The 23,381-nt window shown below is 41.5% G+C and overlaps 1 protein-coding gene across 1 annotated transcript in view; it reads right to left on the reverse strand.

Moving 5' to 3' along the window:
- Positions 1-19,550, reverse strand: part of GPR176 (G protein-coupled receptor 176) — a 116,453-nt gene extending 96,903 nt beyond the window's left edge. The window contains exon 1 of the mRNA XM_069596020.1: positions 18,847-19,550. Coding sequence (XP_069452121.1) covers positions 18,847-19,018 — 172 coding nt within the window. The 5' untranslated portion in view covers positions 19,019-19,550. The remainder of the gene's footprint in view (positions 1-18,846) is intronic.
- Between the last annotated feature and the right edge of the window lie 3,831 nt (positions 19,551-23,381).

A 23,381-nucleotide genomic window follows, 5' to 3' on the forward strand; every position in this document is an offset into this window, starting at 1 on the left:
TCCCCTTCTCCTCCTGCCCTCAATCCTTCCCACCATCAGGGTCTTTTCCAATGAGTCAGCTCTTCCCATCAGGTGGCCAAACTAGTGGAGTTTCAGCTTTAACATCAGTCCTTCCAATGAACACCCAGGACTGATCTCCTTTAGGATGGACTAGCTGGATCTCCTTGCAGTCAAAGGGAGTCTCAAGAGTCTTCTCCAACACCACAGTTCAAAAGCATCAATTCTTCGGTGCTCAGCTTTCTTCACAGTCCAACTCTCATATCCATACATGACCACTGGAAAAACCATAGCCTTGACTAGACGTTGGCAAAGTAAAGTCTCTGCTTTTGAATATGCTGTCTAGGTTGGTCATAACTTTCCTTCCAAGGAGCAAGCATCTTTTAATTTCATGGCTGCAATCACCATCTGCAGTGATTTTGAGCCTAGAAAAATAAAGTCTGACACTGTTTCCACTGTTTCCCCATCTATTTGCCATGAAGTGATGGGACTGGATGCCAAGATCTTAGTTTTCTGAATGTTGAGCTTTAAGCCAATTTTTTCACTCTCCTCTTTCACTTTCATCAAGAGGCTCTTTAGTTCCTCTTCACTTTCTGCCATAAGGGTGGTGTCATCTGCATATCTGAGGTTATTGATATTTCTCCTGGCAACTTGATTCCAGCTTTGCTTCAGCCAGCCCAGCATTTCTCATGGTGTATTCTGCATACAAGTTAAATAAGCAGGGTAACAATATACAGCCTTGACGTACTGCTTTTCCGATTTGGAACCAGTCTGTTGTTCCATGTCTAGTTCTAACTGTTGCTTCCTGACTTGCATACAGGTTTCTCAAGAGGCAGGTCAGGTGGTCTCTTTCAGAATTTTCCACAGTTTATTGTGATCCACACAGTCAAAGGCTTTGGCATAGTCAATAAAGCAGAAATTGATGTTTTTCTGGAACTCTCTTGCTTTTTTGATGATTCAGAGGATGTTGGCAATTTGATCTCTGGTTCCTCTGCCTTTTCTAAAACCAGCTTGAACATCAGGAAGTTCACGGTTCATGTATTTCTGAAGCCTGGCTTGGAGAATTTTGATCATTACTTTAACCAGCGTGTGAGATGAGTGCAATTGTGCAGTAGTTTGAGCATTCTTTGGCATTGCCTTTCTTTGGGATTGGAATGAAAACTGACCTTTTCCAGTCCTGTGGCCATTGCTGAGTTTTCCAAATTTGCTGGCATACTGAGTGCAGCACTTTCAAAGCGTCATCTTTCAGGATTTGAAATAGCTCAAGTGGAATTCCATCACCTCCACTAGCTTTGTTCGTAGTGAAGCTTCCTAAGGCCCACTTGACTTCACATTCCAGGATGTCTGGCTCTAGGTGAGTGTGAGTGATCACACCATCACGATTACCTGGGTCGTGAAGATCTTTTTTGTACAGTTCTTCTGTGTATTCTTGCCACTTTTCTTAATATCTTCTGCTTCTGTTAGGTCCATACCGTTTCTGTCCTTTATTGAGCCCATCTTTGCATGAAATATTCACTTGGTATCTCTAATTTTCTTGAAGAGATCTCTAAGTCTTCCCCATTCTATTGTTTTCCTCTATTTCTTTGCACTGATTGCTGAGGGAGGCTTTCTTATCTCTCCTTGCTATTCTTTGGAACTCTGCATTCAAATGGGTATATCTTTCCTTTTCTCTTTTGCTTTTCGCTTTTCTTCTTTTCACAGCTATTTGTAAGGCCTCCTCAGACAGCCATTTCGCTTTTTTGCATTTCTTTTACTCAACCATTAAAAAGAATGAGATAATGCCATTTGTGGCAACATGGGTGGACCTGGAAATTATCATACTAAGTGAAGTAAGACAGAGAAAGACAAATATATAATATAGTTTATATAGAGAGTCTTCAAAAATGGTACAAATGAGTTTATTTACAAAACAGAAACAAACTCACAGACTTAGAAAATGAACTTATGTATTATCTGTTTAGCTTGACAATGCCCACATGGATCTGGCCCGGGTTCTTCCCTGCACTTGAATGCCTGGACTTTGTGCTGACAAACCTCCCACTGTCCCACCCATACCCTGGGCTTGGATCAATGGAGGGCATTCATTTCACCCCTTACAGAAGTGATCTGCTTCAACAGTCGTGAGAGCTGGGCACTGGCCACGGTGAAATTTAAAGCAGAAAACCTGGAGCAGCTAATTTCCCCAACCATATACCTGTCAAGTGTCCAGGACCCCAACTACACACCACAGCTAACTGTGGTGAGAGTGGTGTTTCCCAGGACTCAGCCATGGCCTTGCCCTCTGACCTCCCCAGAAGCTCTGTAAACACTCAGGAAGCAGAAGCCAGTTTATCACCCAAAACCTGGTGAGCTCATCATCTCCTGGGAGGTTCCATCTAAAAATGGCAATTTTTCCCTTTTCTAACACAAATTTTTTTTCCTAGCTTCTAAATTTTTATATTAGGAATTAAATTTTTATGTTAATTAACTATTAACAGCTGTTTATGTGTAAGTAACTTGATTTTTTAAAACAATGTTTAACTGAGAGAGAAAAAGCAACAGAAGCTCTGTGCTGATTCAGAACCAACATCACTGTATTTCCTGGTCCAGCAGAATCTCCTCTGGGCTTCTGCCCCTGTACACGCACAGGCAGCTTTCAGCCTCTTTTACATTCCTGGGCTTAGTTTCCACTCCTGACCTCTGGCACTGCTAGACTTAGAGTCACCCTCAGTGTATGTGAGCATCTCTCCAGCTGCCAGCCCGTCTCTGGCTCTTATGCAACTCAGGGCTCTGGGACTCAGCTCTCTTCTTTCCTGGGCATCAGATGTTCATGGCATCAGGCCCTACCTGGCTGTGAGAATATGCTCACATGCATGTCACTCCCCCTCCGAATTTGCTTACACAAATGCAGGATATGAATGGTGATGGCAATACTATATAAATCAAGCAGGATGTTTCTGTCATGCATGACAAAAAGCCAACTCACAGACGCTGATGCAAAAAAGGGAGATGCTGGGTGTTTGGGGTTCATGTAGTTGGAGAACACAATTTCTGAAACTCCAGGGACTCATACAGTATCACCAGGATAGCTTTTATGTCACCCTTCTCCTTCCTTTCACCCTTACCTCTACCCTCATTCTCTACGGATCAGCTTGCTTTATCTCTGCTCAGCAGTCCCTTTGGAAAAGAGGAGTTCTCTACACCTATGGCATTGACCAAGCTTAGATCCCATGAGCCATTCCTGGACTAATCACTGAAGACAGGGAAATAGGATCCCAGGACCAGCAAGGCCTGGGTCACGTGCCCTCTACTGTCCCCCAGATTGCATGGAGTCAAGCGGAGTACTGTGAGGGGCTATCATATAAGGAACCGCACAAAGTAGAAAGTGGTAGATACTACAGTTTGGTTCACTAAATATTCATTTCATAATCTTCCAACCATCTGCTACCCTCTGCAACAAAGGCTGGAAAGCTAAAAATACTACTTTTTCAGACAGCCTTGCAGTTAGAGCACAGGCTTATATCCAAGTTCTGGCCAGCAGATGTTCCCAAGAAAAGCAGACATGATTAACGTGAGGTGGTGACTGGTGCAGTCATCAGATTTTCTCGTAAGTACAGGAGAATGACAGATGCCTTTGGTCCTTCACGGCCAGCTATGTCGTAGGGTTCTAGAGTCTAATCTCTACATCACTGATGGTATACAACGACAGCTTCATTTCTGCTAGAACCAGTGATATGCTGTGCATATTTCCTGATGAGGTCCCAGCCCTATACCATTCAGGCTTGGTTCCCTGAATTCCATAAATTTTGTAAGCAACTTAATATCCTGAAGGAAATTTCTTTCCTCATCATCAACAGGCTAGTTTCATGTAGAAGAAAAACTAACACCTTGTGCTGTTGCTTTATGCAAAAATGTGCATATTATATTACTTGGTCAGGAGTAAATAAATATATGTCTGCTCTCTGAGTCCCACCACTCCGCCAAAATAAAGACAATAAAAAGATCCAGGATCACACTGTCTAGCTCTGGTCCCCAAAATAACTGAAATTGTGAATCTTTCCTATAAATTACCAACTAAACAACAACTTTATTGTTTTGCAACTTTATTGACTTTTACAGTGGCCTCTTTTCCTTTCACCCTCACCTCTACCCTCATTCTCTATGGATCAGCTTGCTTTATCTCTGTTCAGCAGTCCCTTTGGAAAAGAGGGGTTTTCTACACCAGTGGCATTGACCAAGCTTAGATCCCATGACCCATTCCTGGACTAATTGCTGAAGACAGGGAAATCAGATCCCAGGAAGACATGACACACATATGACATATCTGAAGATATGACACAATCTTTGAGGTTACAACACTCATGTGGGGTAACTGTGAGCAGAGTAACTGTAAACACGGTAATCTTGTGGTGGTTGTTTAGTCGCTATGTCATGTCTGATGTTCCTGCGACCCCATGGACTGTACCTCGCCAAGCTCCTCTCCACGGGATTTCCCAGGCAAGAATACTGGAGTGGGTTGCCATTTCCTTCTCCAGGGATCTTCCTGACCCAGGGATCAAACCTCCATCTCCTGCATTGGCGGGTAGATTCTTTACCACTGAGCCACCAGGGAAGCCCAATCTTGTGGTTGTTTTTTTAAAAATAACGGTTTGCTGTGTATTTCATTTGGGAAGCCAGTCCTTCAAAAACCTGAACTCCCTTGCAATCCACCTTTGTAAATAAAATGTTTTTCCTTCTAGAATGCCTTTATGGCTGTGTCTTCTTTTGACAATAACCTCTGTTATTTGCAGTTAAGAGCCCTCATAAATACTGGGAGGGAAGTTCACCAGTGGGTGCTCATGCATTGTTAAGGGAGAGCAGTACTGTTAGAGGGAGAGGATGAGTTGAGACACTGAAAACAGAAAATTGTCCCTACATTGTTTCATAATTCATATTATGATTGGAATAATGTGGTATTGTTGTAAACTACAAAATCCAGTGTACACATAAGGCTAAAGCAATATTCTTGATTGCCAGTTACCATTTGGCAGGTAAGTCAAGGGCACCTACATTGTATGGGTAGCATCCATCTCCCATTAGCTAAACCCTGCTTGTCTTTTGAAGATCCTTTAAGAAATTCCTAAACTGCCCATGTATAATGTGACCATCCTATGGCAATTAACATTGCACACGGAGTCATCTATCCATTAATAGATATCGACTAGGCATCAACTGACAAAAACATGATCACAGGCCAGCATCAAGCAGCACCAGCAGGACACAGACAGGGAGGAAGGTTATTCTGGACACCTGATTCAATGTAGCCATCAGCGCTATGGGGAAGCCAGGGTAGTGGGCTAGGAAGAGGCACAAGGGGAGATTCATGTTATCTGTAACATTTTAACCAACAGAAAACAAGTATGACAAAATGTTACCATTTGTTATTTCTGAATAGTGGGCTTATAATTTGTAAATATTTTTCTGTATTTTTAAAACTTCTCAAAGGAGAAAAAAGTGAGGCAGTCAGAAAGAGAAAGTGTATATACGTTTCATGCTTTGCCTCTATCTCTGTAATTTTGCTCCTCAGGAGAAACTTTCATCAAAAAAAATATATTAATTTAAAAAAAAATACTGAATTCTGCAATTGATGTTAAACCATTGTTAGAAATTTATTTTAAGTGGGAAGGTGCCTAGACATCAGTGATTAAGATTAAACTGGAAGTTTTTCAGAGTGTCTCAGATTTGGTGAAGCAAATATGCAGTGCAGGCCAAAAAAAAAAATGTTTCCCAACATTCTTCAGAATCAAGTGTGGCCACCAACTGAAATATTGCTTAAGGCCATTTGAAGGCATTTCCCTGGAAATTGCTTGTAAATGCAAAAGCAAAAGAAAACAACAAAATTCCTGAGTGTTTTTGTTTCTAGAGGCCTCCTGAAAGAAATCCTTTGTGTGCGTGTGAGTGTGAATGTGTGTACATACTGTGAGGAAGGAGATGTTAATTGACAGGGTTCAGGGCTACACTTTTGGCTTACTGAATCTTGGCCATGGCTTACAGTGTGTTAAAGGAAGCTTTATTTACACTTATTTTCCTTTTGTCAGTAATGCTTTATAATACCCTAGCTTCCTGGTAGAATTTTAGGAGAATTAAGCTAACACAAATCAAGACCGCATAATTAAGTCCTGTAATACATTAATTGACCTAAGTCTAGGAAAAGGAGTTGGCTAGGAGATAGTCAGTTATACAATAGGTATAGCACTGGTGGTGGTGGTTTAGTCACTAAGCCGTATCCAACTTTTGTGACCCCATGGACTGTAACCCGTCAGGCTCCTCTGTCCAAGGGGTTCCCCAGGCAAGAATACTGGAGTGGGTTGCCATTTCCTTCTCCAGAGGATCTTCCTGACCCAGGGATTGGACCCCAGTCTCCTGCACTGCAGGCAGTTTCTTTACCGACTGAGCAACCAGAGAAGCTATACTAGGTATAGCACTAGTTACAGTATAATGGCCAAAGTTGGGTTTAAAACTATTTTGGCTAAAAATCCCAAGTGTGCCCCCAACCTCCATCCTATCAACCCTCAAAGTTGTAGGTTCTCTGCATCTGACCTAGGAGCTACATTCTCAGACACCTAGGAACTATGGGATTAGAAGGAAAGAGAAATTTTAATGTTTCATGAGTGTAAAGTAACTAGAACACAACTTTTACTCATTCATCCATTCAATAAAAACTTATTGAAGTCCCAATGGCTCAGTGGCAAATAATCTGCTTGCAATGCAAGAGACACGAATTCCATCCCCAGGTCAAGAAGATCCCCTGTAGAAGGAAATGGTAACCCACTCCAGTACTCTTGCCTGGGAAATCCCACGGACAGAGGAGCCTGGTGACTACAGTCCATGGGGTCACAGAGGAGTCAGACATGACTTAGCAACTAAACACACAACATATATACTCTTAATGTTCTTTAGACTAGATTCCTAAACCTTCTTAAGCTCTATTTCCTCATCCACTTTTTTATTTTCCCTATTCTGAGCTAATGCCATCACCCCATTTTATGGTAGCATATCTCCTAAAATCAAATCTAGCAATCATTCCACCTTATATTTTAATATGTTTTGCCTATTCTCCAACTAAGACACTTGCTCCTTGGAAGAAAAGCTATGACAAACGTAGACAGCATATTAAAAAGCAGAGACATTACTTTGCCAACAAAGAACTCTATGGTTTTCTCAGCAGTCACATATGGATGTGAGAGGTAGACCATAAAGAATGCTGAGCACTGAAGAATTGATGCTTTTGAACTATGGTGTTGGAGAAGACTCTTGAGAGTCCCTTGGACTGCAAGATCAAATCAGTCAATCCTAAAGGAAATCAATCCTGAACATTCATTGGAGGGACGGATGCTGATGCCGAAGCTCCAATATTTTGGCCACCTGACCCGAAGAGCTGACTCATTGGAAAAGACCCTGATGCTGGGAAAGATTGGAGGCAGGAAGAAAAGGGGACAACAGAGGATGAGATGGTTGGATGGCATCACTGACTCAATGGATATGAGTTTAAGCAAGCTCTGGAGATGGTGAAGGACAGGGAAGCCTGGCGTGCTGCAGTCCATGGATTCACAAAGAGTCAGACATGACTTGAGTGACTGAACAATACAATAATTCTTCAACTTCCAATTCTGGCTCCATGGCAGAACTTAGAACACTGCTACAAACACCTAGAAGTGTTGGATAAAACAGAAGAGATCTTTAAATTCATTGCAAACCTTAGAAGAAATAAAAGGGAAATCCCCAGTTGCCTGAAATAGAGACAAAAGGGCTTGCACTGAGGGGCAGTTTTCAGACCAGGAAATAGGCTCTAACAGTTAACTTTGGGTTTCTACAGCTACACACAAACTGAATGAGGCTGGATACTCCTTGAAGCAGGTAGTTGGAATGAAATCCCAGCATGAAGCCAGAATCCTCCAAGAGTGGCCACCTCAGTGAGAGACAGTGAAAAACTGTGTCCTCCACCTCAAAGAGATGACAAAGAAATGAACCTTTTCCTGCAGTTGAGGTCTTGGGCTCGTGATGGCCCTATGATACCTGGCAGAAACAAATGTGAAAATGAAGGTCACTTGTACAGCCAAGACCTCACAGAATCCTTCAGAAAAAGGAGATGGACTCACAATTAAAAACTTACAAGCATTCAAGGAAATGATCCACCACAAGAAAGAATCAGCAGACACAATAAACATCCCAAGATAACAATCTGAAACAATACATCTGAAATTATACAAGAGGGAAATAAAACCATGAAAAAGAGAGCAAGACACTAGTATAAACTGATACCCTCCTGCTCCTTTACACGCCAGGTATGTGCTTATACCCTCAACTTTTCTAAATGCCCTACATGCAATCGCAGTCTTGCCTATATGATGATGTCACCAGAAGTTCCAAAAAGATCCACTCCATCCATTTCTTAACATATGTCACTACATGAAATGCTCAATGTAGTCACCCTTTTTGCTTAAGATAGTAATTTTTTTAAAGTACTCTTAAGGTCAATATATTAATGTAATAATATCTGTAAACATCGACGTCTGAAGTGGTTTATTTAGCACACCACCATGAGGGAATGGAATTCAGTTCCCTTTAAGTTTGAAAGAAGGAAGACAAGTAAGCAATTCAGAACAAGGTCACTGGGCATCCAAAAGGAAAAGAAGAAAACAAGAGGTGTCTGAAAGAGATGGAGTGAACATGAGACCATAAAAACTCTGAAAACAGGTGTTGATTTTTCAAAGGCAGTTTTCTTACTTTTCACTTTTGCCTAGGGTAAATCCTTACTTTTTAGGTTTTACCTAGAGTTACTCATGCCTTTCAGCCTAGTCAGAAACTCCTCTCAGATTTTATACTTTATTGCTAACAAAGATTTTCCACCCAGCCAATCTGGAAGTTCCTTGACAATAAAACAGTTTTCATAACAGCTTCCAGTCACAACCAATCTAAATGACTTATTCAGAATAATGACATGTAGAGAAACTCTTGAGCAAACTCAATGGAAGAGATAATTTCAGAGACTTGGGACACCCCAGAGAAAAACAAAGCCATATCTGTTTGTTCTCATTTTGAGACAAATTTTCTCCCTTTCTACAAAATTCAAATAAAGTAAAAGGATATTTCTTGCAGAACCATGAATATCTGGAGTTGAGACACTAGGATCAAAAATAATAATAATTAAAGGTGAAATTTTCAGACAATAAATTAGTTAGTTGCTTTGTCTACCAGCATTAAGACATTCTGTGCTGTGCTGTGCTAAGTCACTTAAGTCATGTCTGACTCTGTGCAACCCTATGAACTATGGCCCGCCAGTCTCCTCTGTCCATGGGATTTTTCCAGGCCAGAATACTCATGTGGGTTGTCATGCCCTTCTCCAGGGATCTTCCAAACCCAGGGATCAAACCCACGTCTCTTATGTCTCCTGCATTGGCAGGCAGGTTCTTTTACAACTACCACCACCTAGGAAGCCCTACTATACCTTAACTCTCAACATACGCAGGCATACCCCCAAAATACTGTGGGTTCAGTTCTAGACCAATGCAAACAAGGGAACACTGCAGTAAAGCGAATCACATGAATTTTTAGTTTCCTAGTGGATGTGGAAGTTATGTTTATACTATACTGTAAGTCTATTAAATGTGCAATAGCATGTATAAAAGCACGATGTACATACCTCAATTAAAAAATACTTTATTGCCATATTTCAAATTTTTTAACCTATATAATTTACTCCAAACTTTTTTTTAAATGTCTACAAACTTTATAGGTCACACTACTTTAATACTACTACTTATACCTACTGTTATTTATAAAATAAAGTGTCTACAAGAGAAAATCTATTTAATAGATGTTCAGATATACCAAAAAAAAAAACTTTATTGTTAAAAAATGCTAACCATCATCTGAATCTTCAACAAGCCATAATATTTTTGCTGGAGGGCTCTTGCCTCCATGTTGATGGCTGCTGACTGATCAGGGTGGTGGCTGCTGAAGGTTGAGGTGGCTTTGGCAATTTCCAAAAATAAGACAATGAAGTTTGCCTCATTGATTGACTTTTCCTTTCACGAATGACTTCTCTGTAGCATGCAATACTGTTTGATAGGATTTTACTCACAGGAGAACTTCTTTAGAAGTTGCAGTCAATCCTCTCAAACCGTGCCACTGCTTTATCAACTATATTTATGTCATGTTCTAACTCCTTTACTATCATTTCAGCAGTCTTCACAGCATCTTTACCAGGAGTAGATTTCATCTCAAGAAAACTACTTTCCCTGCTCATTCATAAGATGTAAGTTCTCATCTGTTCAAGTTTTATCATAAGATTGCAGCAATTCAGCCACATCTTCAGGCTCCATTTCTAATTCTTAGCTCTCTAGCTGTTTCTACCACATCTGCAATTACTTCCTCCACTGAAGTCTTGACCGCTTCAAAGCCATCCATGAGGCTTGGAATCAACTCCTTCTAAACCTCTGTTGTCATTGATATTTTGACCTTGTCTCATGAATCACAAGTGTTCTTAATGGTGTCTAGAATGGTGTATCCTTTCCAGAAGGTCTTCAATTTACTTCACCCAGATCTATCAAAGGAATCATTATCCTGACAGCTATAACCTTACAAAATATATTTCTTAAAGACTAAGACCTGAAAGTCTAAAGTACATCTTGATATACGGGCTGCAGAAGGGGTATTGTGTTAGCAAGCATGAAAACAACATGAATCTCATTGCACATCTTCATCAGAGCTCTTGGGTGACTAGGTGCCCAAGAGCTCATTGTTAATGAGCAGTAATATTTTAAAAGGAATCTTTTCCTCTGAGCAGTAGCTCTCAGCAGTAAGCTTAAAATATTCAGTAAACCATGTAAATAGATGTGCAGTGATTTAGGCTTTGGGTTCCATTTACAGAGCACAGGCAGAGTAGATCTGGAATAATTCTCTAGGATTTTCAGAACAGTATCAGCTTCAACTTCAAGTCACCAGCTACATTAAACCCTAATAAGAGTCAGCCTATTTGAAGCTTGAAGCCCGGCACTGACTTCTCCTTTCTAGTTATGAAAGTCCTAGATGGCATCTTCTTCCAATACAAAGTTGTTTTGTCTACACTGAAAATCTATAGTTTAGTGTAGCCACTTTTATTCATTATCTTAGCTAGATCTTCTGGATAACTTACTGCAGTTTCTATATTAGCACTTGTTGGTGCACCTTGCACTTTTATGTTATGGAGACAGCTTCTTTCCTTAAACCTCATGAATCAACCTCTGCTAGCTTCAAACTTTTATTCTGAAGCTACCTTACCTCTCTCAGCCTTTACAAAATTGAATAAAGTTAGGGCTTTGCTCTGGATTAGGCTTTGGCTTAAGAGAATGTTGTGGCTGGTTTGATCTCCTACCCAAACCACTAAACTTTATCCATATCAGCAATAAGGCTGTTTTACTTTCTTACTATTTATGTATTCACTGGGGTAACATTCTTAATTTCCTTCAAAAATTTTTCTTTGCATTTACAACTTGGCTAACTCTTTAGCACAAGAAGCCTTGCTTTCACCCTATTTTAGCTATCAGCATGCCTTCCTCACTAACCTTAATCATTCTAGCTTTTGATGTAAAGTGCTGCTGCTGCTAAGTTGCTTTAGTCTCGTCCGACTCTGTGTGACCCCACAGACAGCAGCCCACCAGGCTCCCCTGTCCCTGGGATTCTCCAAGCAAGAACACTGGAGTGGGTTGCCATTTCCTTCTCCAATGCCTGAAAGGAAAAGTGAAAGAGAAGTCACTCAGTCATGTCCGACTCTTAGCGCCCCATGGACTGCAGCCTACCAAGCTCCTCCATCCATAGGATTTTCCAGGCAAGAGTACTGGAGTGGGGTGCCACTGCCTTCTCTGATGTAAAGTGAGATACATGCAATTCTTCCTTTCACTTGAACACTTAGAGGCCAGCGCAGGATTATTAACTGGCTTAATTTCAATACTATTGTATCTCAGAGAATACAAAGATGAAAGAAGAAGGAAACAGTCATGGTTATGCAGTACAGTAGATAGCTAGGGCTCAGGGTATTTAGAGGAAACGAGAAGCAACTACTATGGATATGTGATTTCTTTGGGAGGGGTATTTAAAAGTTTCCTGAAATTCAATAGTGGTGATGGCTGCATAATTCCATGAATATACTAAAAACCATTGAACTGTATACTATAATTGGGTGAAATGTGTAGTACATGAATTTTAATTTTAATAAAGTTTTTTTACATTTTCACAGTAGAATTTCCAGAAGAATTGATAAATTCAAGGCCTAGAAAGGGAAAAAAAAGGATTATCAAAAGCATTTCATTCAGATGGAAGCCAGACTGCTTTCTTGTATATTACAGATAACATTATTAAAGAATGGGGTGGTGAAATGCATATAGCATATGGAAATCAAAGGCAACATGACGCAGCTTGAGTCAGCATATTATGAGTTCATCTACCCAGGCTGATAACTATTGACCTCACCACTTCAAACTCCTTAGGTCAACTCAGGACACCTTATTCTTGAAGTAGTCTACTAGGTTTCTAGACATACCAAAAACAGAAAAAAAGCAGGTATAATAAGGCTGATGATATCACATTATTACTGGCTATAATTATGGTAAAGATATTTATCATGATATATATATTTATATCATGGAAAGAACATTTTATGCAAAGATGGGCAGAATAAAGGACAGAAACAGTATGGACCTAACAGAAGAAGAAGATATTAAGAAGAGGTGGCAAGAATAGGCAGAACTATACAGAAAAGATCTTAATGACTCAGATAACCACGATGGTGTGGTCACTCACCTAGAATAAAACATCTTGGAGTGCGAAGTCAAGTGGGCCTTAGGGAGCATCACTACCAACAAAGCTAGTGGAAGTGATGGAATTCCAGCTGAGCTATTTCAAATCCTAAAAGATGATGCTGTGAAAGTGCCGCACTCAATATGCTAGCAAATCTGGAAATCTCAGCAGTGGCCACAGGACTGAAAAGGTCAGTTTTTATTCCAATCCCAAAGAAAGGCAAGGAATGTTCCAATGGCAAGGAATGTTCAAACTACCACGCAACTGCACTTATTTCACGCACTAGCAAAGTAATGCTCAAAATTCTCCAACCAAGGCTTCAACAGTATGTGAATCAAGAACTTCCAGATGTTCAAGATGGATTCAGAAAAATCAGAAGAACCAGAGATCAAATTGCCAACATCCACTGGATCATAGAAAAAGCAAGAGAGTTTCAGAAAAACATCTACTTCTGCTTTATTGACTATGCCAAAGACTTTGACAGTGTGGATCACAACAAACTGTGGAAAATTCTTCAAGAGATGGGAATTCCAGACCACTTTACTTGCCTCCTGAGAAATCTGTATGCAGATCAAGAAGCAACAGTTAGAACCAGACATAGAGGCAATGACGACCCTGTATGCAAGACAGGAAAAAAGACACAGATGTGTATAACGGACTTTTGGACTCAGAGGGAGAGGGAGAGGGTGGGATGATTTGGGAGAATGGGAATTCTAACATGTATACTATCATGTAAGAATTGAATCGCCAGTCCATGTCTGACGTAGGGTGCAGCATGCTTGGGGCTGGTGCATGGGGATGACCCAGAGAGATGTTGTGGGGAGGGAGGTGGGAGGGGGGGGTCATGTTTGGGAATGCATGTAAGAATTAAAGATTTTAAAATTTAAAAAAAAAAAAATTAAAAAAAAAAAAAAGAACCAGACATAGAATAATGGACTGGTTCCAAATCGCAAAAGGAGTACATCGAGGATATATACTGTCACTGTGCTTATTTAACTTACACGCTGAGTACATCATGAGAAATGCCAGTCTGGATGAAGCTCAGACTGGAATCAAGACTGCTGGGAGAAATATCAATAACCTCAGATATGCAGATGACACCACCTTAACAGCAGAAAATGAAGAGTAACTAAAGAGCCTCTTGATGAAAGTGAAAGAAGAGAGTGAAAAAGTTGGCTTAAAACTCAACATTCAAATAACTTAATCATGGCACCCAGTCCCATCACTCCATGGCAAATAGATGGGGAAACAATGAAAACAGTGACAAACTTTATTTTGGGGGGCTCCAAAACCACTTCAGACAGTGACTGCAGCCATGAAATTAAAAGATGGCTCCTTTGAAAAAAAAGCTATGACCAACCTAGACAGCATATTAAAAAGCAGAGACATTACTTTGCCAACAAAGGTCCATCTAGTCAAAGCTATGGCTTTTCTAGCAGTCATGTACGGATGTGAGAGTTGGACCATAAAAGAAGGCTAAGTGATGAAGGATTGATACTTTTGAACTGTGGGGTTGGAGAAGACTCTTGAAAGTCCCTTGGACTGCAAGGAAATCAAACCAGTCAATCCTAAAGGAAATCAGTCCTAAATATAAATTGGAAGGACTGATGCTGAAGCTGAAGCTCCAATACTTTGGCCACCTGATGCAAAAAACTGACTCATTAGAAAACACCCTGATGCTGGGAAAGATTGAAGGCAGGAAGAGAAGGGAATGACAGAAAACAAGATGATTGGATGGCACCACCGACTCAATGGAAATGAGTTTGAGCAAGCTCTGGAGATGGTGAAGGACAGGGAAGCCTGGCATGCTATAGTTCATGCAGTTGCCAAGAGTTGGACACAACTGAGCAACTGAACAACAATAATATATTTATTATATTATAGTATCATATATATTATCATATTTACTATCATATATAGCGTGTGTGCGTGTGTGTGTGTGTGTGTGCATGCTCAGTTGTGTCTGACTCTTGGTGGCCTCATGGACTGTGGATTGCCAGGTTCCTCCATCCAGGGAATTTTCCAGGCAAGAATACTGGAGTAGGTTGCCATTTCCTACTCCAAGAGACCTTCCTGACCTAGGGATTGAACCCATGTCTCTTGCATCTCCAGCACTGGCAAGCAAACTCTTTACCACTGAGTCACCAGGGAAACCATATATGTGTATATATAAGTATGTATGTACGTATATACACAGACTGTTACTATTACATTGTTATTGCCTATAATCATGGCCAACATACTATATTGTATATAATTATGAAAAACCATCCTTGTATGTATGTCTTATGAACACAAACTAGCAGTAACATTGTTTCCCTCAAAAATTTAACTAAGGAGCTCCAAGAACTATCCAGCTATTAACTGGTTAATTTCAACTAGTATCAAAAGCACAAATATATTTCTCTGTCAAACGAGTGCCATGAACACTGCTAGTACTCAATATAATTTTGTTGAATGATTACAGACAATCATGAACAAAAATAGTGTTCCTCCATATCATCTGTCAAATCAATTTAACATATAATTTCCCTCCCTCGTTCCTTTGAAATTATTACTTCAATGACCATCTCAAGAAATCACACAACAGACAACTTGAACCTTTATTTGAGGTCATCAACTTCACATAGGTATAGTCTGTTTACAGTAGACTATTCCTAAGGAAAAGGGAGATAGGTTAAAATTAAGAACAGTACATATGGTGTTTTGGCAAGAGGACGGCAGGCTGATTTCTCTATTTTAAAATAAATTTCAGGGTAGGATACACACTTTTTAGCTATTGTCTACAGTGCTGATTTTCTTTAAATAAGAGCAAATTCATTTATGAAAATCTAAATGCCTCCAATGATGATAATAACAGGTAAGAGGCAATCTGTCCAGAAGCAGCTGAGAGGTAATACACTAGGTCACAGCCACTGACCTTTTTCAAGTCAAAGCACCAGAATGGGTCCAGCTCTCCAGGTCCTTGGACTGTGAATCCAAAGAGAATAAGGGAAAAGAAAAAGATCAACTCTGAGGAGTTAGATCCAAGACATTTATTGGAAATGATGGTTCCAATTCTTTTTTAGTCTTTGATTTCACATTGCTCACTACTAATGCTATATATTTATCAAAGGGCAATCTAAACTATTTGACTCTCTTTCAACATCTACAGTATATCTGAAGATATCCCAAGATGTTGCACAAAAAGGCTGAGAGACACTAACTCACATAAACCTTCAAAAGGCATTATTTGAATAATATTATATACAATTCTTGAGTTCATTTTCAACACAGCAAATAATGTTCTCTGGGCGACTTCACTTTCACTTTTCACTTTCATGCATTGGAGAAGGAAATGGCAACCCACTCCAGTGTTCTTGCCTGGAGAATCCCAGGGACGGGGGAGCCTGGTGGGCTGCCATCTATGGGGTCACACAGAGTTGGACACGACTGAAGCAACTTAGCAGCAGCAGCAGCAGCAGAGTTGAAATATTATAGCTATTCCTTGATGTTATTTTTCCCTCATACAAGGCACTAAAACAGTTTTCAAAAGAAGCTGTAAGATGTCAACAGTACAAAGAAATTTTCACATATAGCAGGTATCTGGAAATCCCAACAAAAAATCTATGTTGACAATATGGGAATTTACTCAAAGGGAAAAATTCATTCTCCCATGTTTAGAGACAGGGGAAACAAGCAGATTAAATCAGTGTCATATGCTATTCCAGATACTATTCACTCTTCTGCTTTACTTTTTATCCTAGATTCTTCTGGGATAATTTTTCTCTCTTTTGGGGCTTCATGAAACTAGGCTTCCCAAGTTTACTTGCCATGCAACTGACTACACATGGCTCTGGAACTTAAGCTCTGAGAGCCTCAACTGGCATTTACCAGGATGTAATGACATAGACATGTTTGTATGGGTCAAATCCTCAGAGAACAATGAACCAATAATACCAATAACAAGTGCACAAGGCAATGCTATGTAGCTAAGCTTTTATGAAAACCAGAAATGCCTTTCATGTTCGCATAAGTTCTCTGACTTTTGATTTCTAGAAATTTAACCATATTTATACTTCTTATAAAAAATAAAAAGGAGAAAATGGAATTCTCTCCTAGAAGGGCTTAAGTCATGTGTAAGGGGGAATCCTGACTAGGTCAAGTCAAGTATAACCAAAGATCAGGAGCAAAATCAGTCTTCTCTTTGAAGATATCCATAAAAGCAGTTTTTGCATGTCAATTAAAGCGCTGTGTAGAAAAAGTTCAAATAAGGGTATATTTACCTAGGAACTCCTGAATCCAATGCAAGTTATCAGAACTGAAAGTACATGGGAAGCAAAGCATTAGTTAACTGTGCATTGTTTGTTTTGTCCTTTATAGACATGCTCTGTTTCCTATTTCAATAGTACTGAAGTTTTCAGATTCAACCTATGAGAAAATTTCTCTAGGCACCATCTTCCTTCAGGGTTAAAGCTACCAATGAAAAAAGCAAAACATTCCCTCCTCTCTCTCTCTTATATATATATATATATATATATATATATATATGCAGATATATGCAGAATAAATACAGAAATAAAAATGCAGCCACTTCTACTGCCTCCCCAATAATAATCTACTCTTTAAGTAAGTGTGGCAATATTAGAATTTAACTCTCAAAAATCTGTAGTGCATTGTGCTTGATACCCAGTTGGTGTTCAGTGTTTACTGTTTGCTAAGTGAATACTAAAAATATTTGGGACACAAGCTTTTGCTTTGTTATTGTGCATATATATTCCACTCATAAAAACACATAACACACACACATAAATCTACATATAGCCCATTAGTGTCACCTCCTGAAAATGTCCTCATGACAAAAAGTGAAAGATAAATATGCTAGAATGGGACAGGATGATGACAATTACAGAAGTTACATAAGGAAATTATAAACAATTCTGCCATAGTCTGTTTTTTTTATTTACTATAGTGTGTTATTCTTTCTTTTTCTTTTAAATTGGGATATAGTTGATGTTTCATGGTCTTTTTGATGTCAATTATCTTGGTTTCCATGGAAATTCACAAGTGTCTACAAAAAAGTAATCTATTCCTACTTTGAAACTTTAAGACTGCTCTTGGCCATAATATCACACATAATTACAAACAATCTTTTCACAACCTTTAAATGCCATTATCAGAGAATTTATATTTGAAAGGAAGCCACATATTTACAAGTAATATGCAACATGAACAACAAATCTCAACAAAAATGAATATTCATTGTATCATTTATCATTCAAAGAGTAGCTACCAGAAGTTCAGGTAATTCTCACATTAGTGCACTAATATTTTTACTAACCACTCATTTTATTTCGTTGGTCTTTTCCTCCCCCAACAAGTATTCCTAAATTTGTTGTGTGTAGTGTTTTGTGTTTTTTCTCCTGTCTTTATCCCATACTTTAAAAACAAACAAACAAAAAAACCTAGGGAGAAAAGTATATTGGGATTTATTTCGTTTCGGGGTTTAAAAATATCTGAAGGCAACACAGAGCTTAACTCCACAAGGTTGTTTACCAGAGGTTGGTGTTCCGAAGAAGCAACCCATTTTTTCAAAAGCGCGCAAAATAGGGTTCTTGGGGGAAAATACAAAAATGTATACAAAGAATAGATAGGAGCGCAAAACATATCAGTCATCAGCAACAAAACTGAAGCTTTGTGGCTCTGTATTTGTCAACAAGAGGTCGGGGCCAGCGCCCCGCCATGGTACTCAGGATGGGCACAACCCAGTGACCATCCCAAAGCGGTCCTCAAACAGCCTCCTGGAGAGGTTGACCTCCGCCGGGGCCAGGCAATTGCTCCTCCACTCGGGACCAAACCCTACCGGAACTCCTGTTTCCAGCTTGGGCGCTGCAGCCGACCATCCCTGCTTAACTCCCCTTCAGTTACCCTGGCATTCTTAAACCTCCTTCAACTATCTGCACTTTTTCCAGGCACCCCGAAACCCAAGGAGGCTCCAGCGACGCCCGATCCCGGCTCTCCGTGCCTGAGCTCTCGGGGAAGCCCACCCGGGAGGCGCCCCAGCGGGCGGCTTACCGAGCAGCGAGCCTATGAAGATGACGACCTGCACGGTGGTGGTGAACTGGCGGTACAGCTGCGCCTCGCCAAACTCCCCGAGCGCGCTGCGGTTGGCGCCCGCCGCCTCGGCGCTGGACGCGTTGCGCGGCTCGCTGGCATTTCGGGAAATCCAGCTACCGTTATGCCCCATGGCAAGGCTGGGGCTCCCGCTCAGTCGTCGCCCGCCCGTGCGCTCGTCTTGGACCCCGGCGCCACCTTCTCCAGCCCCGGGCGCGGAGGAACGCGCGGGTGCCTGGTGGAGTCCTGGAGAACCCCGGGAAGCCGCGGGTCCCCTCAGGTCTCCACATCGCCAGCCCCGGCTCCTGGGAGGCGGGGAGCTGAGAGGGCGAGGCTTCGCCCCATGCCCGCTCCCTCCCGGGCCCCCGTCAGCAGCCACATGAAGGCGGCACGGTCAGAGCCCGCCAAGCGTCGTCCGTCCCTCTTGGGTGGTCAGCTCCGCCAAGACCACTTAGCAGAGAGGGGAACACAGGAGGTTTCTGATAGTCAAGGAGGGCGCTCTTTGCTCCCGCCGCCCTCTTCAACCTCAGCTCCTACCACCGAAGGTCCTCGCGAGTCTCCTCAGACTAGCAGACTCAGGCCCTCTCTTCAGAGGGAAGAAAACATTTAGCTGAAGCCCTTTCTCAGTTCTGCTGGCTTGGAGGATAGATGGCCATGGGAAACCCGGAAAATGGCCAAGTCAAATGCTTGGAGTCCCAAGGGGACCCTGGAGCCCCTCACAGCGCTCATGGTCAGGGTGGAAAGCTCTGAACCTCTCCAATAGCCTCGCCCTCAACGCCCGGCCCGGCTGTCCCTCAGAATGCCCGCGAGGTTTCCTGCCCAGCCCCTCGCTGAGTGCTCAGACCTCCTGCCTCAGCGCGGGCTGCAGGGATCTTGTTCTGCAGCCCCTTTGCTTCTGCACAGCCCAGTGCCCCGTTTCCTGGACCCGCTCCGGCTCTCAGTTGCAGCGAGAGAGCCTCCAGACTTTGCGGGGACACGAGAAGACACCCCTAGGAGTGCAGAGCCACCTTCTGCGAGGGCACCGGACTCCTGCCGTGCGCCTGGGGCAATGGGGAGCGAGCGGCCCGCGAGCGCGGCCACGTGACACGCGCGGCCCCGCCCTCACGCTCAGCCTAGAAGAGGGGAAGGGCGCCGCCATCTTGCCCCCCCTCCCCACCAAAGAGCCCGACAGCCTAGACGGGGAATGGCAGGCACTGAGGAGCCGGGTCTGGCTCCGGTGGACAAGCCCGGTGCTCCTCCGGTGCTTCGCATCTTTTAATGCTGTCGTTAAGTACTCCTTATCTCTTCAGCTGGGGCTGCCTGAGGCTGATAATTCCACGTCGTCGTTGCCACCTGGGCAGGGAGCCCAGTCTCGTTCATCAGGCTTTGGGTGTAGCTGAAGTTATTTAAGAAAGATGGGATTTAGAAATCCAGTGCACTAGTTTCCTGGGCCTTTTCACTTAGTCCCATTTCGTGGTGCAGTGGTAAAAAATCCGTTTGCCAATGCAAAAGGCAAAAGAGACTACAGTTTCACCTCTGGGTGGGGGAGATCCTGTGTAGTTGGAAATGGCAACCCGCTCCAGTATTCTTGCCTGGAAAATTCCATGGGCAGAGGAGCCTGGAGGTCTACAGTCCATGGGTCACACACGCATAGGGTACAACCCATAGGGACATACACACACACTCACAGATAGGATGCAGTCCGTAGGGACATACACACACACACCCCATACACCCCAACCCCAACAGGGTGGATTCTGGGATTGAGTGAGCAACTTTCTGCCCGCTGATGCAAACAGTTGGGAAGCTGGGATGACCAAGTAAACGAGGAAAAAAAATGGCACAGAGAAGCCTAAGGGGAAAAGGAACAGGTATGGCATCCAAACAGAGGATTGGGGGAAAAGAGAAAATGACAAATGAGATGAGAAGACAACTAAATATTTGCCTGTTTGACCTTTTTTTTGTTTTGTATTGTTTTAATAAGTGAAGGACACAGTAGAGGGCTTTGACATAGTGCTGGGTAGGACTAGGTCCCAGGACAATAACTTACGAATTGATTAAAATTACAGTTATTTCTTGGTTGTCTCAAGACTAATCATGCCACTATAAGGCTGCTTCTCTTTCCCTGGTAACCCTAATTACTTTTCTTTTTTTTCTTATTTAAATCAGAGGATAATTACCTTACAATATTGTGATGGGTTTTGCCATACATCAGCATGAATCAGCCTCAGGCATACATGTGTCCCTCTTGAACCCCCCTCCCACCTCCCTCTGCATCTAATTACTTTTCTTGAAAGGGCTCTCCGAAGACCTACCTTCTTCAGTCTTCCCAGTGTTAGCATATGGGTGCTGATAAGTATTTCCATGCCTATGGAAAGATATAGGATCCATTTATCTTCAAAGGAATTCCTGGATTCCAACTTTCTTGGCTCTGTATCAAAGAGCAGGAAGGGACTTGGGTAGGGAAAACAAGAGATGGAATAGGACTGGAGATAACTGCAAAGACCAAGGAGAAGGTTGGGGGAAGTGAGGAGGGGTCTGTGAGTTTTATTGCCCCCTTCTTCCCTTTCATCATTGACTGTCTCTTCCTCCTCCCTCGTGTCCCCAATCCTACACTGTCATATGTCCCTGCATGGCCTCTCACTAAAGGTGGAAAGAAGGAAAAAGCTGGGAGTGTTTTGCATCAGTAAACCCAAGCAACAGTTTGCTAAGAAAAGAGGTATCCTTATGGCTGCTGGCTACTCATCTGGACTAAGTAGTTCTATTTCCAAATGGCTATTTCTATACCTATACAACAGACATAGACATTGCAGGTTATTATGCAAACATCATTAGTGTTCAGTGATATATCTCATTCTCCTCTTCTTTTCGGCATTTGTAGTTGTTGTTTACACTAAGTCATGTCCAACTCTTTTGTGACCCCGTGGACTGCAGCCCACCAGGTTCCTCTGTCCATGGAATTTCCCAGGCAAGAATACTAGAGCAGGTTGCCATTTCCTTCTCCAGGGGATCTTCCTGACTCAAGGATAGAACCCAGGTCTCCTGCATTGCAGGAAGATTCCAGACTGTCTAAGCCTTATCGGCATACAGAAAACTATTTTTCTTATCTGCCCCTGCAAATGGGCAAGGTCATATGACTACAATAACTAATGATATGTAAGCAGAAGTGACAAATCATTTCTGGGCAGTGGTAGTGAAAAGCCAGTTGTGATTCTCAAGTCTCTCTGCTGCCTTCCATTGTGATTGTGGAAGGGGACTTGTGTTGAACTGGAAGAGCAGAAATACTGAAACTGTACTGCTGAGTCACCATATTGGAGGGCGGGTATTGCAGATGCCCTCAAGATCCACCCCGATATAACATAAAATTTTATATAAGCAAGAAATAAATATTTGTTACACTAAACAACCAAGATTTTTGGAGCTGCTCATTATCAGGGCATAAACCAGGCTATCCTGGCAGATAGAATCCTGAAAACTGGGGCCTGCATATTTAAGAGAGCATAGACTTTATTTCTGGAGAATAGAAGGTGAGTCAGGACTTAAAAAAAAAAATGTGTATATTGGTAGCAATAAGGATATCCTAGGTACTTATAAAATGAAAGTAGTAGCTCATAATAAAGCCCCTGGGCATCTCTCAATTAAACTATTGGATTTTTCATGTCCAAAAACCTACTGGTCTCTGATAAATTTGTCATTTATAGCTTCTTTGGGGAGTATTTAAGCTTAGCATACTCAGATTGTCTCTTTACACAGACAAACCAGCTCCCTCAAGGGAAAGAGTATAATATGGGGTAGGGGGGAAGGACATGATGGTGTCAGTTGGACCTGGGTTCTAATGCCTATTGCCCCATTTCTACTTGTGACACTGGGCAGTTACATGACCTCTCTAAGCTCAGTTTCCTCCTCCATCAAATAGGTATAAAAAATGCCTATTTTGCAAGGCTGTTTAGAGGACAATAAAATACTAAATTAATGAAAATCTCTAACAGTACCTGGCACATCACAGGAAATCAATAAAGCATAACTACGTAAGATTGAATCCTGTTTATTGATGTTTAAAGATGACAAATATCAAAAAAAAGCATTATCTGTCAACATTTTAAACAATCATCTCTTTGTAAATATGAATAAAAAACTGCTGAACAAGTCCTATATTTAAAAAAAAATGGAAGAACCACTTATTTTGCCACTAACAAAGGACACAATTGGCTTTCAGAGAAATTTTGTTTGAAGATTTAGAAGTCCGGGATTTAGCTTTTACACTATTGGGTTAAACACATTTACTTTATAGGTTTTAGTCTGGTGTAAGTTAAATTATCATCAAAGCAATTATTTATTTAAAAGACCCTAAGACAGTCCTTTTCATGTTCCAAATTATCTCAATATGTGGACTAAGAAATGGTTTTCTACTGATATGCATCTATAATTCCTAATGCAGTTTCTCAATCTGTAATAGTCATTGTACCTATAGATTGCTATTAAATTCATCCAGAATACCTAAGGTGAAAGACTGAATA

This window comes from Ovis canadensis, chromosome 7, assembly GCF_042477335.2.
Source record: "Ovis canadensis isolate MfBH-ARS-UI-01 breed Bighorn chromosome 7, ARS-UI_OviCan_v2, whole genome shotgun sequence".
Classification (NCBI taxonomy): domain Eukaryota; kingdom Metazoa; phylum Chordata; class Mammalia; order Artiodactyla; family Bovidae; genus Ovis; species Ovis canadensis.